The 16327-nt window shown below is 57.0% G+C and overlaps 6 protein-coding genes across 6 annotated transcripts; 2 read left to right on the plus strand and 4 right to left on the minus strand.

The window, feature by feature from the left end:
• Window positions 1-3309: 3309 nt before the first annotated feature.
• On the minus strand, window positions 3310-4398 carry BXZ73DRAFT_98543 (uncharacterized protein; the record flags this gene model as incomplete). The annotated part of the gene is made up of 2 exons (XM_048027714.1): window positions 3310-3327; window positions 3385-4398. The coding sequence occupies 2 exons, from the start codon at window positions 4396-4398 to the stop codon at window positions 3310-3312; spliced, it is 1032 nt and encodes a 343-aa protein (XP_047880565.1).
• Window positions 4399-5969: 1571 nt separating this feature from the next.
• BXZ73DRAFT_88465 (glycoside hydrolase family 28 protein) lies at window positions 5970-7581 on the plus strand (the record flags this gene model as incomplete). The annotated part of the gene is made up of 11 exons (XM_048024958.1): window positions 5970-6025; window positions 6061-6177; window positions 6198-6216; window positions 6270-6439; window positions 6490-6767; window positions 6820-6865; window positions 6924-6945; window positions 6978-6991; window positions 7050-7265; window positions 7324-7428; window positions 7482-7581. The coding sequence occupies 11 exons, from the start codon at window positions 5970-5972 to the stop codon at window positions 7579-7581; spliced, it is 1143 nt and encodes a 380-aa protein (XP_047880566.1).
• Window positions 7582-7629: 48 nt separating this feature from the next.
• Window positions 7630-9241, minus strand: BXZ73DRAFT_98545 (uncharacterized protein; the record flags this gene model as incomplete). The annotated part of the gene is made up of 2 exons (XM_048027715.1): window positions 7630-7683; window positions 7742-9241. The coding sequence occupies 2 exons, from the start codon at window positions 9239-9241 to the stop codon at window positions 7630-7632; spliced, it is 1554 nt and encodes a 517-aa protein (XP_047880567.1).
• Window positions 9242-10247: 1006 nt separating this feature from the next.
• Window positions 10248-11055, plus strand: BXZ73DRAFT_98546 (uncharacterized protein; the record flags this gene model as incomplete). The annotated part of the gene is made up of 2 exons (XM_048027716.1): window positions 10248-10429; window positions 10488-11055. 2 exons carry the CDS (start codon window positions 10248-10250, stop codon window positions 11053-11055), a joined length of 750 nt encoding a protein of 249 aa, XP_047880568.1.
• Window positions 11056-11212: 157 nt separating this feature from the next.
• BXZ73DRAFT_98547 (uncharacterized protein) lies at window positions 11213-13026 on the minus strand (the record flags this gene model as incomplete). The annotated part of the gene is made up of 2 exons (XM_048027717.1): window positions 11213-11230; window positions 11290-13026. 2 exons carry the CDS (start codon window positions 13024-13026, stop codon window positions 11213-11215), a joined length of 1755 nt encoding a protein of 584 aa, XP_047880569.1.
• A 368-nt stretch (window positions 13027-13394) lies between these two features.
• BXZ73DRAFT_88467 (uncharacterized protein) lies at window positions 13395-16134 on the minus strand (the record flags this gene model as incomplete). The annotated part of the gene is made up of 10 exons (XM_048024959.1): window positions 13395-14310; window positions 14358-14431; window positions 14480-14528; window positions 14599-14704; window positions 14753-14830; window positions 14881-15056; window positions 15104-15216; window positions 15269-15340; window positions 15386-15681; window positions 15747-16134. 10 exons carry the CDS (start codon window positions 16132-16134, stop codon window positions 13395-13397), a joined length of 2268 nt encoding a protein of 755 aa, XP_047880570.1.
• Window positions 16135-16327: the final 193 nt, after the last annotated feature.

A 16327-nucleotide genomic window follows, 5' to 3' on the forward strand; every position in this document is an offset into this window, starting at 1 on the left:
TGGCTCGCTCAGGTCGAACGGGACAACGGCCGCAAGCTCACCACGTTCCGTGCGGACAACGGCGGTGAGTACCTCTCCAACGAGTTCACGTCGTACCTTCGGGAACGCGGAATCCGTCTCGAGACAACGTCACCTCGTACGCCCGAACAGAACGGTGTTGCAGAACGACAGAACCGCAGCCTCTTCGACCGTGTCCGGACCATCCTTGCTGACGCCAACGCCCCTCTGTTCCTCTGGGGCGAAGCGGTGAACTACGTTGCCTACACGAAGAACCGAAATCCCACCTCCTCCCTCGGCAGCCGCACCCCATACGAGCTCTACATCGGCCGCTCTGCTGATGCGACCTTCTTGCACCGTTTCGGATGTCGTGCTTACGTCTACAACGACAGTCCGTCACGCAAGAAGCTCGATCCTCGTGCGATTGAGGGTGTGTTCGTTGGCTACTCGGGCACACAGAAGGCATACCGGGTCTATGTCCCTAGCTCCCAGAAGGTGGTTACCTCGATTCACGTCAGGTTCAACGACGACATGAACGGTTACCCCAGCACCTCGGCTGAGGGGGAGCACTACTACGACTCACTCTTCGGTCCCTCGTCTCCTGCTTCTCAGGACGATTCTACCGATGACACCCTCTTGTCAAGTCCAGCCTCACGCCAGTGGCACCGTCCAAACCACCTCCTGCTCCGGCCTCTTCACCTCCTGTTCCTGCGCCAGAACCTGTCCCACGCAAACGAGGCCGTCCACGTGGGTCCAAGACCAAGCATGGAGGTAGCCCAACTCGTCGCTCCTCTCGTATCCGGCAGAACATCACTGCGACCACCACTCCTCCATCTGTCCCTCCTGCACCTCACGCTTCAGGCTCAGGGGGAGCTGATCCGTTCCCCGGCGATCTCTCACCCATCACGTCTAGTGATGACTCGTCCGACGATGCCCGCGAGATTGAGGACTCCATCCTCCTCGAGCTCACCTTCGCACTCTCAGGCGATGAACCACGGACGTACAAGGAGGCAATGGAATCACCGGACGCGAACGACTGGGAGGACGCGATGTTCCAGGAGATCAACTCGCTTGCTGAGCTAGACAGCTTCGAGCTCGTCGAGTTGCCTCCAGGTCGCAAGCCGATTGGTACGCGCTGGGTCTACGCAGTCAAACGCGACACGGACGGTCGCATTCTACGCTACAAGGCTCGTCTCGTCGCTCAAGGATATTCACAGGAGCCCAACGTCGACTACTTCACCAACCAGACGTATGCTGCTGTCGTCAAGCCTGAATCGCTCCGCGCAATCTGCGCTATCATGGCGATGCGCGGCGCATCCATCCACGTTGTCGACGTCAACTCCGCGTTCCTGAACAGCGAGATACCTGAAGGCCAAGATGCGTACGTCAAGCAGCCACCCGGCTTCGAGGAGCCAGGCAAGGAGCACTTCGTCTGGATCATCCGCAAGGCGCTCTACGGTCTGAAGCAGTCCGGCCATCTCTGGTACAAGAAGCTCTGCGCTATCCTCATCGAACTTGGCTTCAAGATCTGTCGATCTGACCCTTGCGTCTTCTACCGCATCCGGGCGACCACGACCTCACCATCATCACCTCGCATGTCGATGATCTCGCACTCTTCTGCCCGTCTGAACGCTTGATGAAGAAGCTGAAGGCCGAGATCGCATCGCATGTCCCGATCAAGGACAACGGACCCATCGCAGGATCGGTCCTTCTCGGTGTCAAGGTCGGACGCGATCTCAAGGCGAAGACAGTATCGTTCAACCACACGCACAAGATCGACGCAGCACTCAAAGAGTTTGGCTTCGTTGATGCCCGCACAGCTGACTCGCCCATGGAACTCGGTGTACGCCTCACTCCCCAGGTCGATTCGCTCTCGGACAAGGACGCAGCGTTCATGAAGAACTTCAAGTACGCTTCAGCTGTCGGTACACTCATGCACATCGCTGTTTGGACTCGACCCGATATTGCGAAGGCTGTCCAGAACGTCGCTCAGTTCATGGCGAACCCGAATCGCTCACACTACCTCGCTGTCAAGCGCGTCTTCCAGTACCTCAAGAAGACCCGCGATTTCGTCCTCACTGTGGGCGGCGAAGGTCCGATCGACCCTGTTGCCTGGTGCGATGCTGACTACGCAAACACGGCGAAGATGAAGTCCACGTCTGGCCACTGTGTCTTCGTCGGCCAGGGTGTCGTCTCTTGGTCCGCACGGAAGCAGACCGTTGTCGCTGCCTCTACAACTGAGGCCGAGTTTTACTCAGCCGCGAACTGTGGACGCGACGTCCTCTGGCTCCGCTCAGTCTACCAGGAGCTTGTCTCATGCCGACGAACCCTCGACCTCCACCGACCACGCAGAACATGGACAGCACAGGCGCGATCGGGTACATCAACCAGCCTGATGCTGTGTCGAACCGCACCAAGCACATCAACGTCGCGCTGCACTGGGTTCATGAAGCGGTCCAGCGCAAGCACTTCGTCGTGAAGCATGTGCGTGGTGAGGACAATGTCGCCGACATCTTCACGAAGGCGCTCCCTCCGGTTACACACCTCCGTTTCGCAGCGCAATTGGGACTCTCCTCACCTACGTCCGTCTCTTCTCGTTGAGGGGGAGTGTTAGAATGGTGTTTACAACTCGATTAGATGGACTCTTACTTACTCTTACTTACTATTCGTACTCCGCTCGGCCGCGCCCGCGCTCGTGTCTATCTCGCGCTGGCGCTTGCGCTTCTCTCCTCAGTCGTCTCTCCATTCCGACTGAGGTATGTCTCCTACGGTACTCTGTCTACGACACATGTACTTACGTCGCCCATAGCACTCGCTCACTCTGCGTGCTATTAGGTATGATATAATTAGTCGTCTCTCCATTCCGACTGAGCACTCGCTCACTCTGCGTGCTATTAACAGTGGCTGCCCCTTGTTGTATCATCTCTCCCATTAGCAGATGCAAAATCATATTAACTACCACTAGTGGGTACGGGCAACCTGCGTGGGTATGCAGGTCGGGTGCGGTACGGGGCGTGCTCGTCCATCCGCGTAGCTGCACAGTGGACCCTCGGGAACCTGCGAGACCCGTGAGCATACAGAATGTGTACAACAACCCTAGCACAGACACAATCATTCACGCTGAGTAGTTGGACGTGTGATCCAACCTCGCCAGCTCCCGATCGCCGCGCCACTTCAAGAGGAGCGGCAGTGAGAAGAAAGAGTAATCCAAGATTGGTATGTAGTAGGGCCCCCGTTTCCAACAAACCCCCGATTCGAGCCAACTGCGCTGAAGCAATCACCTCCTGCTACAATGTACACACATCACTGCTCTCAAATGACAAGTGCAACCTGTATACATGGTATGTGAGCCGCATGCTTCGCGCAGGATATTACAAGAGAAGTCACCTTTTCTGTCCCTTCGTCCACCTTACCAGGTAGCGTATCTTCCACCATTTGCAACGTAGAGATGAACTGTGCTCGAGTAGGCGGTGCGGAGATGTAGGTTATCCATTGAGGAAACGAGGCGTCCTGCAGCATCGCGGAGACTGTGAAGGATGACTTGATCTGCGCAGGGCCTACTGGAGAAACAGAGGATTTCAGCTTGGGAGGTAACCAGCCCAGGACAGCGTTGCAAAAGCTGTGGGCGTCGGTGGCGTAGATGCTTTTTGGGAAGAAGGAGTGAACCCCGTCTTTCCAGTTGGTTTCGATAGGTAGCAACGATCTCTGCACGGACTGAGCGACGTCGGAGTGGTAGCGCAGAAGATGATGGTAAGCACTCGCGGTGACATCCTCCATACTCTTGTCGTATGCATCGTCAATGTTTGACAAGGTCAGGGTCGCCCGCGCAGCTGCTCGGATGTCGGTGTCACTTAAACCGTGCTGGAGGGCGGCAAAGTAGGCGTGCAAAGGCGACGTTGCCGCTGCCTTCTTCCACATGGGAAACATGGTACGAGAGATCCGTTCCATGCCGTATTTACGTATTGTTGCCATGACTGGTAGAAGCCGGTCGAGATCCCAGGAGTCAATGTCCGCCTCTTGATATGCGATTCCAAGGACATCGAAAAATGAAGCAGAAGGGGCGTCGATGCGGTAAAGAGGAAGAAGCGGAGGTTCAACGCGAGGCTGGTCGTTCGGGGCAGGCTGCGCGGCAAGACGAGGCATGTGGAGGGCGATCATCAGTTTGTGGACGTCGAACCTGACGTCGTCCGAGCAGACCACGATCGCATCCGGGGCTGGGCATCGCGGGATAAATGCAGACGTCGCGGAGGGAAGCGGCTTGGGGGCATCGGGAACGGGAGAGGGAGCGGGTTTGATGATAAACTCGGTGTTGTCGCGGACGAAGCCGCGAAGGCGAGAATACATGCCTGCACTAACACCCTCGAGGACACCTAGCCCCCACTTCAGCATATCTTCGAGCATTGATACACCCTGGGCTCCCTCCCCCCGTCGTCTGATCTCCACTGCGGCCTCTCGCGCCAGTCCATCAAGTCCCGAGCGGCATGCGACAGCCCACACTTGGAGTGGAAAACTCGGAATGGCGGAAGTTATGGCAGTGGTAAGATGCGTGATCGGCCACTCCATGTCGTATTTCAAAGCGGCTTCGAGAACAGGGACGATTTCCGGAAGGGTCGACAGGACGGGTTTGTTCACAGGATAGCAGATCAGAAGGAGACGGCGCAAGGTTACGCTGTCTTCGGTGACATGAATAATAGGAAGATCCGCCGGAAGGGGCCATCGGCGGGACGTGGTTGCGGCAGAGAGAACATGTCGGTGAAGACGGGGGATGAGTGCAGGAGGATGCCGCGGTGTACGCGGAAGTCGACGAGATCGGCGCTGCGTAAGATGATGTCCGCGGACGGTTCGTTGAATGGACGGTCTGCTTGAGTAGGGCTTTTCATCTTTGGGGCATCGTCTACCATTGTGGAGGAGTAATGAAGGGATGGGTGGTGTCGATGAGGAGTGTGGGGTTGGACTAGATGGTGGGAGTACCCCAAGAAGGGTGGCTGCGGTAGAGGATGGATCGATGACGATTCGACTGAGGTGCAGGACACACACAGCGCGGTCACCCAGGGTCACCCGGTGACAAGCGTACACTGGAACCCGCACCGCGAACGCGGGCCGCAGGCTTGGCGCGCGGGAGGATGCACACCTTGTGCTCCAGTTGAACCGTAACGGCACAACGACCCCGCTGCTCTCGACGTGCGTACGCATGTCCAGGTGAGGACGATTGGCGCCATGCTCGGCCCGAGCAATCACAACAGGGCAGAGTTTTCGCAGTATGCAGACCAGCGTGCAGCTAACAGGATTAAGCGCCTAACTCACCACCGCTGGAAAGCCACAGTACTGATATATAGGTTATATGATACATGTGTATGAACTTGTACTAGCCTCCAAAATATGCTTCCCCGGATCCATTTCTATGATGGCCCATGGAAACACGCCACGAATCACGTTTCACGGAATAAATCCAACTCGATATTCAATCAATCTGCAGCTTCACCTGAGCAACATACAAGGCATGGGGGTCCGAAGACAAGGGCATGGGTGAACTCGATCTCATCATTAGGGTAAATGTGCGAGAGGACACTTCCAACTATCATCGGTCCGCCCGGTCCGCCAACGGGACGCTTTATTCCGTACCTTCTCCGTGGTTGGTCCCAGCCGCTACGAAAACGCCGTCTGTGGCAGGAGCCCGTGCTCAGCGCTCAGGTTCATCTATAGTGGCGAAATATACATGGCTGCGAAGCTCTCTTTGACTCGTGCGGGTCGTCGGTGCACAGGCTATGTTTGGGCGTCGCGCGAGCGTGCTCTCACACATGACCGAGAGGTTCGTAGGCGACGGAAGTGGGGATCATGTGGATGAGGACTATGAATGACTGAGGGGCTATCCAATCAAAGACAGTGATCCGCCAATTATGTTCTAAATCACGAAGACTGAACTCACCGAGGTATATATCAGCTCAGTGCTCGCGGAGGACCTTCAGCCGACCATGACCCCACGCTCTGCACTGTTCTCTCTGTGCGCACTGTCCGCCACCGCACACGGGTGCGTGTCCCGCAGCCCGCGGTCTTGGAGCAGAGGGCGTCGTGCTCGCTCACCGCGAGCGGCGGCGACGACGCGCCCGCATTCCTGAGCGCTATGGCGGGTTCGGCATGTCCGGAGGTGACCGTCCCGTCCGGAACGACGCTGTCGATCCAGTCGAAGATGAACATGACAGCACGTCAAACAAGCATCTTGTAAGTGCCCTTTTTGTACAGCGCGCGCACGAACGCTGACTTGCGCGTTATAGAGTCTGCAAGGGACGATCAAGTTCAAGGACAACCTCGACTATTGGACCGACAACGCGTTCACCTTCGACTTCCAGGACCAGACCGCGTTCTGGCTCCTTGGCGGCAAGAACATTGTCATCGATGGCGGAGGAACTCTTGACGGTTCTGGCCAGGCCTGGTATGACAAGTTGTGAGTAACGTGTCCACGAAGCCGCGACCGTAGGCTGATGACCCGTAAAGCGCAAAAGACAGTTCCATTGTCCGGCCCATCCTCTTGACGATCTACCAGGCCACCAACGTGACTGTGGAGAACATCAAGATGATCAACGGCCCCGAGTGGATCAACTTCGTCAACGAGGGCACGGACATCACCTTCAAGAACATCACGATTACCGCTCAGTCGACCAGCAGCAGCGCCGCGAAGAACACAGACGGGTGGGACATCTTCCGGAGCAACAACGTCGTGATCCAAGATTCGAACGTCGTCAACGGGGACGACTGCGTGAGCTTCAAGCCGAGTATGTTTCGCTTCTGCATCAGAGAGCGACTGCATAAACTGATGGGGTATAGACGCTACAAACATCCTCGTGTCCAACCTGTCCTGCGATGGTTCTCAGTAAGCTGCCGAGTTTGTGGTCGGGGAACGCTACTCACCTCGGACCTCGGCTACGCAGCGGCATCTCCGTCGGCTCCTTGGTCAGTACTCGGGCGAGTACGACATCGTCGAGAACGTAACAGCCACGTAAGTCGAGGACCTCCGCCCTCCACGTCTCCTCCGCGTCTTATGACATTGTCTACAGCAACATCCGCATGTCCAATGCCCAAAATGGTGCGCGCATTAAGGCATGGGCAGGTAAAGGTGTCGGCTCGGGTATCGTGAAGAACATCACGTTCGAGGGCTTCGTTGAATCCAACGTGGACAACCCGGTCATCATCGACCAGTGCTACATGACCGACGCGGACGAGTGTGCTGAGAACCCCTCCAACACGTACATCCAGGATGTCTGGTTCACGAGGTGCGTGAGGACCCGATGAAGTAGAGGATGCCTAGGGTTGACGGGTTGTCGTGGCCAGCATCTCGGGGACGTCGTCGGGGAAGGAGAAGGCCGTGGTGGCGAGTCTTGATTGCTCGCCGGGAGCTCGGTGCAGCGGCATCAACGTGGCTTCAATCACCGTGGCGTGAGTCGATCGGAATGTGTGTTAAATGCCGCGCTGACAATATGTGGATTTAGACCTCCGTCGAAATATGGCGACGCGACGTTTGATTGCCAGAACGTTGTGTTGAGCGGAGCCGACGCATCCAAATTTGGGACGTGCAAGGATACCAGTTGAACGCGATTACTTGAAGATCTGGCCGAATGTATCACACTTGTTTCCAACTCAGGGTGCACCCGATGGAGAGATTTGAGGGCTGGTGTACCATTCCAGCTGTACCTGTCCGGGTAGGCTACTTGAGAGATCGTGGTTATATCAAACATGAAGGAAAGCGTACCGCCTTTTCCGCATTCTCCATCTTCTCCACCAGACAGCGACTGAACGCGAGCAACGTGAACGTGCTTTGAACGGGGTCGCAGTTCATGCACCGTATTTGCCACTCCATCACCGACTTCAGCAGCACTTCATCCATCGCTGCTTCTGGCCGCGGCCAAGAGGGCTCCGCCAGGCGCGCAACGTACACGTCGAACCAGCATGGCATCTCTGGAAGCGAGTAGGGCCTCGGGCAACAGCTTTGCAGCTGTGCGCGCATGTCGGCCGGCAGCCAGTCGTGATTCTTGAGTATACGGTGCACCGCGGCGCGGCACCGGCGGTGATACTCAAGTAACCAGTAGAGCCGGACTCCCGAGACGCCTAGTGCGTCGAGCTCCGAGATGGGAGCCTTCATGAGGTCCGTGCGGAGCGTCCGTCGCGCAGCGGCGCTGGCGAGGTCGCGCATGGCGAACTGCGAAGCGACGGCGTACAGGACGACGGGGTCGGCGGAGGGGTCGTCTTTGCGCGCCGCAAGCGCGCCGCGGAGGGTGGCGGCGGGCCCGGCCATTTGGTACGTTTCGGCAGAGGTGAGAGCGGCGCCGATGTCGTAGAGGTCGGTAAGTGGCGGGTAGGCAGTGGGATAGCAGAGCTCCAGTAAGATCGTGAAGATGCGGCTCGGTTCCGAGACGATCAAGCGACCCGCGGACGACGAGGAGAGGCGTGATGAGAGGACGGGGGACGCCAACTGGAGGATGGTCTTGAAAACGCGGAATTGAACGCCGTCGGCGGTCTCCACAACGACATCCGCCTCTTGCATATCGAACGGATGGGAGGCGATCATTGGGCCTGAAATTTCCTCGGGTGGAAGGGGCACTTCTGTGAGGGCGGGGGTGCTGTACGCAGTGGACATGGGGTCGTTCCATCCGAGCGCGCGATGGAAGAAGGTGAACTTGAAGCGGGCCGGCACACGCCCGCGGCGGTCGCAGTAGACAAGGAGACGGTGGTATGCGCCGATGGGCACATCCTGCAATTCCTCGACGTACTTGTGCTGCACCTTCTGTTTATACACCTCCACGGCCGCCGCCGCCGCCTCATCCTCCAACCCGAAATGGCATGCGAGCATATACACTCGAAGGGGATCATTAACGGTGAATGAGCGCAAGCGATTCTTGGCGATGTTGGCTGCCTCCGCCATCTGATACTTCCTGGCTGCTTCGAGGGTCGAGCGGACAGCGTGTATTGTGTCGAGGGCCGGGTCGTCCACTGGGTAGCATAGTCGGAACAGACGGTCGAGAACATCGCTTGGCTCTTCGACACGCAGAAGTGGTAGCCCGTCAAGCTCCTCGTCCCCGCCTGACGCAGTATCATCCCGGCTTGAAGGTTGTGGGAGACTGAGCATGTCTCTGAAGAAGTCAGAGGCAAGCGAAAGGATGATCCGATGCAATCTGAAGAGGACATCGTCGGACGAGCAGAGAATGATGTCTGCGCTGGGCTCTGAGAAAGGAGGACCAGCTTCGGAGGGCATTCGTGGCGAGCAGAATGGGAGGAGGGAGGAAATCAGCTCCGAGGACCGAGTCAATGTTAAGGCTAACACGACAAGAAATGGCGGATATTCGGTGCCCGAATAGGACCTGGGACATGGTACTGCCATGGTACCTGTCACGGTCACGTTCTTTGTCTGGTCCGCGCCGGACCGGACAAAGAACGTGAATCCTGGTCGGGGCATGGTCTGCACCCGCGCAGGGTGGCATAAGGAATCGTGCTCTGCCCCCGAACATGCAAAGAACATGGTGGGCCCACGTAAGCTGTCTGAGTCATGGACCCGGCCTGATATGCACGCCACCAGGTATCATGACATCAGCCTGGTCTGCCGCAGACCAGGCCATGGGCAGGATTGATGGCCTCAGCCTGGTCGGCCACAGACCTGGTTTCAAGTCTGGCTCAGAAACTTCCTGTATAGTTAGCACGCGGAATGTATGATTGGCGATAAAAATATATTTATTTGGTACACTACTACATGGCGGCAAGAGTCCGAACATGAAATCAGATCTGTGGCCGACCAGGCTGAGGCCATCAATCCTGCCCATGGCCTGGTCTGCGGCAGACCAGGCTGATGTCATGATACCTGGTGGCGCGCATATCAGGCCGGGTCCATGACTCAGACAGCTTACGTGGGCCCACCATGTTCTTTGCATGTTCGGGGGCAGAGCACGATTCCTTATGCCACCCTGCGCGGGTGCAGACCATGCCCCGACCAGGATTCACGTTCTTTGTCCGGTCCGGCGCGGACCAGACAAAGAACGTGACCGTGACAGGTACCATGGCAGTACCATGTCCCAGGTCCTATTCGGGCACCGAATATCCGCCATTTCTTGTCGTGTAAGCGCTATTAAGGGGCAACGAGCGTCCTTGGATCTGTCCGAGTGCATTATGGGCCTGTAAGCCTGCTTACTTAGCGCTTAGCATCAACACGGTTGTTTTATGGCGTCAACACATTCGTCCAGCGCCACCACTACGTCCCCTCGCCCTCCATGCCCTCTGTTTTCAGCCGCCTCGTACGCAGGGTTCGACTGCGACATGCAAAGGTCACTCCGCGGCCTCTCACGCACTACGGTATTTCCATCGAGGGTGTGCAGCCTGTTTTCGACGCTGGAAGGATGCAGTGGTGGGCGCGGTGGACGTATCCCCTAGGGATTGGGACGGTAATCTCATCGTGAGCCTTTTTTTTACTTGCTCCCTCTCCGCCCCACTCAGCACCGAGGTGCTCGCAGAACGCTCGCCGCCGAGCTCATCTGGAGCCATTGGACCACTTGGGAGCCGCTCCCCGCCGACACGCCCGCCACAGACGCGCCCGCACGAAGACCGGACGCGTCGTCCGCGAGCAGCGAAACAACGCCGGACACTCTTGGACACTACGTCCTTCGGCCATGGTACCAGCGCGCACCCTTCGTGGCCTTGGACGTTTTCTGCTGTTGTGGTATCATCGCCGTATTGATCGGGGTACGCTCTCGCATGGTCCGCAAGATGTTCGTTCTGCCCCCGGCTCAAAAAGAGGGTGAGCGGCTCGTCGTCGTCCAGTCGCCCCTCCACTGGCGTCAATATGGCGACGTGTATCCGCTCTCGAAGACAAAGCTCGGCAACTCTCCAGACAAGACGGAAGTCACGATGACTGCGGAGGGGCTGCGTGGGCATTATTCGATAGGTCTTACGGGCGCACAGGTGGATGGGAAGCAGGGGTCGCTCTGGGACGCAAAAAAAGCGCTGTTCGCGACCTGGTACGGCACGGCGAGGGCATCGAGCATGATGGCAGATGGCGCCAGGGTGCCCAGATCTCATTAATACATTGCGATTTATCCTCTCCTTCCCACCGCAGCAGTGTGCCTATGCATGAGTCAATTCCGGTTCAAAGTCCCGTTTCCTGCGTATCACCATGACCTGGACATTCACCTCGGCTCGGCTCCCCATACGTGCAAGTATCCCTGGCATCCGGGCTGGATCACAGCGCGATTGTGACCTACGGAGCAAAGTGGTACTCAGCCAGACGCAGTATCGAGGCTGCAAACTGATACGTACCGCGTCAAGCTCTCTGGAGAGCCGATCGAAGTCGCTTGTGACTTTCAGCATGTCCTTGGCGAGCGGCTGGCACTTGTCGCACCACGTTGCTGCCCCGACCGACGCGTTGTCCTCTCGGAGCGAGCCTTCGAGTAGACTCTGCACGGTCGGCGGCGCGAATTCGGATCCCATCTGTGATGCTTGGTCGAAGGCGTCGGAGACGAAGCACCTCGCCCAAGTTGCTCTTGTGTCGTCTCTCGCAGGGTTGGGGCGGAGAGATACGAATATCGCAGGTACGGGTCCTATAGTCATGCGTACCCTGCGCGTTCGCGAGGCGCCTGAGGCGGACGATGGAAGTGGCGGAGTTGACTCTGTGGGGGGAGCTACAGCCGATGAGGTTGAAGGGGCCTCTACGTATGGAACCTCGGATAGAGGCAGATGCAGCGCATTTCGAGTTGTCTTCAGGCCTTTCAAGAGGAGATGGTGGCATTTCTCGTCGTACTCCAACAACTTCATGTAGGCAAATCCTCCGGAAAGTTCCATTTCTGGAACATACTGACCGGCGAGGGGCTTGTGTATAGCGAGTCGGGCGGCCTCCTGGGCGCATGCAGCATGGTTTGCGGTGGCCGCCTCGCAGAACGCCGCGAGAGGTGCATTGGCAGCGGTGAGTCTCCAATGGCGAAACAGCAGTGAGAGGGTGTCCATCATGCCGTATGCTTCTGCGGCTTTGATCACTTGGACGCAGTGGGTGGGAGAGGTGAGAAGGATGGGTGGACTGTTCAAGTGCTTATCGTAACAAGTGATGACGAGGGTCGCCAGCACCACGCCACAAATGTCCAGGGACACGCTGGGGAGAGCGATCGAAGTAGAAGAAGCGTCACTGGTGGACGCCAGCGAAGATGGGTCCATTTGTGCTGCGATTTCTGTTGCGAGCTTGTGTGAGGAAGTGGTGAGGACCGCTCGGTGTGCCTGGAATGTGATGTTGTCGGAGGAACGCAAAATCACATCTGGAGAAGGGACATCGGCGAGTATGGCTATGGTCGTAGCAATGTGACTTTCGTCCGACGGGGTGGGAGATGCAGTCGGATCCGTCGAGGAACCCGGTGGCGTGAGGAGTGGGAATGGAGGGCAGTCCAGCTCGTACTTGTCACGAGACCAGATGTAGTGCCGATCGAACTCGCATAGTCGGTAGAAGTCTCCGGCGGTGATCCCTTCGCAGCTGGCCTCGAGTTCTTCTGCACCATCCAGCCCATTCAGCCGAAGGATAGGGTGACGACGCGAACGCGCAGTTTGTGGGGTGCGGTTGAGATTTTGCGCGGCTCGTAATGCGAGGTTCTCCTGGTTGATGCGGCAGGCTATCGCCCAGACGGCCAGAGGGCGGGTCTGGACAGCCGCCTCGAGTGCGTCGGTCAGCACGGCGATGGGCAGCTCCATGTCAAACTTCAAGGCAGCGCGCATGCCGGCCTCCATTTCCTCCAAGGACCATTCGGTGGGTTTTATGATGGGATAGCATATCTTCAATACGGTGGCGATGCTCTTGCTATCTTCTGTGAGCGTGACGGTGGGCCGACCGATTCGGAGGGTCTGGTCGTCAGGAGGAGGTTGAGGGAACTCGAACATGCTCTCGAACACCGGAGAAGCGGCGATGAGGACTTGACTGAACACATAGAAGTCGACGGAATCCGAGGTGCGTAATATGATATCTGCCTTGGGATTGTCGAAAGGAGAGGGTGCAACGGATATCGGAGAGGAGTCCATGGTCCAGTTGTGGGCTTGTGGACGTCCGCTGCAAGGAGAGAACTTGCTTTGTTATCGAGAATGAACCATTATATACCCTACCGCAGCACTCCTGCGGTAATGAGGCGGGCCAATTCATTCGTCCAGTCTGTCACTTCATTGGGACGGATTCTGAGCCTGATGCAGACGGAAATTCTGTTAGACATTTATTATCTGCTTCGAATGTTAGACTGACCAAGAGTTGCAAACGCACAGAGCACGAATTGAAGGCGGAGCGTCCCATGGCCACCGGAAAAGCGCAAAACACGTACCTTTTCGACTCTGCCCCCGCACACGTGGTGGAGATAGAGATAGAGCGCTGAATGTATTACTGTCCGTCTGCCAACAGACTAGCTCCCGCTACTCATCTCCAGCAACGCCTCGATACTCTTCCCCAAATCGCCCTCGTTCGCCTCCAGAACCCAGTCCACGACCTCTATGTCTGTCGATGGGAAGATCTGCCGCAGGGTCTCACGCGCCGCCACGGCCGCCTTCTCATGCGCGCGGTCGATCTCGTCTTGCAAGCCCGCGATGTCTAGGTTCGGCGTTGGTGTTCGTGACACGTGGTTACTGCCCGGGTCCTGCCCCGCGAGCGCTGCGACGCGTGGGTCCTGCAGGTGCTGCGGGCGCGCTGGGACCGAGGGCCCAATAGCGAGTGGGCGGTTCGTCGGCGGGCCAACGCTCTGTGCGCGGAATCGTGTCGGCGTGTCCTCGACGTCTTGCCCAGGCGTTGGTGGTATGTACGGGAACTGCGCGGAGGATGCGGAGCGGATACTAGGTGCGGGTGAGCCACGACGCACGCGCGGCTTGTATGGGGTCTGCAGTGGAGGCTGGTATTCTCCTTGGCTTGTACCGTTGGGTGTCTGCGGAAGGTACGTCTGCGGGTACGCGGAATGTGAATCTTGCGTATACTGCAGTTGCTGCTGCTGTTCACGTCCGAGCTCGAGGGGAGCGAAAGGACCGGGGAGGTAGGATAATGCATCTTCGGCACCGTCAAGGACCTCGTTGAATATTCGACTGATTGCGCTCAATGGCTTTGACATTGTATCGCCTGTCTTCTGCAACAACCGTCGGGCGTCGTCACCAAGGGTCGAACCTGGTGTTGGAGCTGGCATTGAAAGAACTTGTGCGGATTCTTCTCCAGCATGCGAATTTGAAGACGACGATAAGGGAAGGGAAGTGACATGTTCCAACCCTGGAGTCATTGCGCGCTCCGGTGTTTGTGACTCCGTGCTTGGTAGCGATTGGATTGCTTCCTCCACGTTTCTGTCCCAGGTGTCAGATGAGAGGAAATGGCAAGTGAGATTGCGCACCTCTCAAATTCTTCTTGAGAGATATTAGACAGCGAGGTATGGTCCATGGTCTCTATGAATGATACAGCACCCATCTGTAGAATGTCAGAAGACGCAAAAGTGGCCGTAGGAAGAGGGCTGACTAGACTGGAGAGATAATATCCCGCCTCACTCGTTAGCTTCGTCGGATTTCTAAACGGTTGATGAACCTGCAGTATTGAATCGTGAGTTACAGGACCTGCCATAGCATATGAACACGTACTCGACATTCGAGAGGAGATGAGGAGGGTTCGCTTTGATGACGATATAGATGAGAATTGGCACGAAAGTGTCAGCGCCCTCATCCCTACGCAGATGTCGAATTAAACCTTGGGCTCTTGTTAATATTAACCGGAGGCTGGGTGGGGTAGACCAACCGAAGATGACCTTGCAACAGTTCAGAATACAGATCAGTTTGTCGCGTGGCGCTTTGTAGTGGTTGATCTTCAATAGCTCTGCACTGATGGTCAGCAAGGATTGCATCTGAGTCAGGCAAATATCGCACCTTGTTGCGCAAACATCAGGAAACCCTCGCTACCATCTCCTTCAGGAACATCTAAATGTGACGCCTCAAGCCATCCAAATAGAGCTATTCGTTGGGCCAAGACACGGTCACGTTCCAGATCGTCGGTTGTGATGGGGCGTGGGGGTACGGCACGAGCTACTTGAGGGGTGAAAGTGCTTCACAATGGTGAACAGAGGATACCAGAGATTACTCGAGCACTTACAAGTCGTAAAGCCTGTTCATCACTAGCTTCTCCATTCCCTCCATGGCGTTGTCAAACTCTACCTCAGATGTGTTCCTCCACAACTCGCATTCACGCATGCGGGTGGCAATGAACTGGTAATGAGGTCAGTAGAGCGCATATACCCAACATGAGATATGGGCATACGTTCAAGAAATCATTGATGAGCTTAACTTGATCGTTCACAGTGAATGTCGTTTGGCGAAGTTGCCCAAGAACCTGTTCGTCGTCAGCAAATGATAGAGCAGACGACAGCATACTGACATACGACCGCAAGTATTTAGCCACAGGCTCGGCCTGTTTCATCTTCATCTGGTCGAGAAACCTCTGGAAGTCGAATTGCGACGGATCATGGTCCTTGGCCTTCCGGATGGGTGCTTCGTCCACTCCCACTGGCCGTCGGAGGAGTGCTCGCCCCAGTGACCCCATTGGAAGAAGCGAGCGCTGGGGAGGTTTGCTGTTTGGCGAACGAGGACAATGTAGCCGGAGACGGTACTGCAGCCGCCGAATCCATGGAGCGAGGCTTTGTGCCCTTGAGATTGGCAGTGCAAAAGTTCGGGCTAATGCAGCGAGGGAGGGGAAAGAAGGCACGGGGGAGAGGAGCGGATCGGGGTCGATAGAGCACTCGCAGCGGCGGAAGGTTGGGGAGCAGAGGGATCCTTATCCGGGAGTGGTGGTGGTGGTGGGTGACTTTCAGAGCTTGCCCAAGCCCTCCGCGCTTCTTTCTCCTCCGCGTTGGCTAATGGATCGAACTCAGCAAGAACTTCCGGCTTCACGGGAGGAAGCGGTGCGACAATCAACTCTGGAGAGGCTGCCAGCCCTTGCGTGGCTTGCGGGTCGAGCTGCGAGAGATCTGGATCCTTTGGCCCATGGTTCACAGGAGTGTCCGCAGTGGTTTCTTGCCATGGGTTGGGTTCTGGACTCGAAGCCGGAAGGGAGGGAGGAACAGGTGAGGGGTTGTCTTGCAAAGTGACCTTGCCAAGAGCGGCACTCAGAGCTTGGTCTGCCGACATGGAGTGCGACAAGACGAGCAAAGTACTTCAAAGAGGCCTGAAGGCTCAGAAGGAGGTCAGGAGGTGGAGGCGGGAGGAGAGAGGAGAGAGGCGCAGTGCTACTGGGATTCCCAGTCAGAATTGGTCTGGCTGCGCGCAGCTAGCTGCTCCGGCGCGTACCTGCGGCCCGTGGATCCCGCTCCACTGAGGCTCC

Source organism: Epithele typhae (assembly GCF_022376455.1).
Source record: "Epithele typhae strain CBS 203.58 chromosome Unknown BXZ73scaffold_8, whole genome shotgun sequence".
NCBI lineage: Eukaryota > Fungi > Basidiomycota > Agaricomycetes > Polyporales > Epitheliaceae > Epithele > Epithele typhae.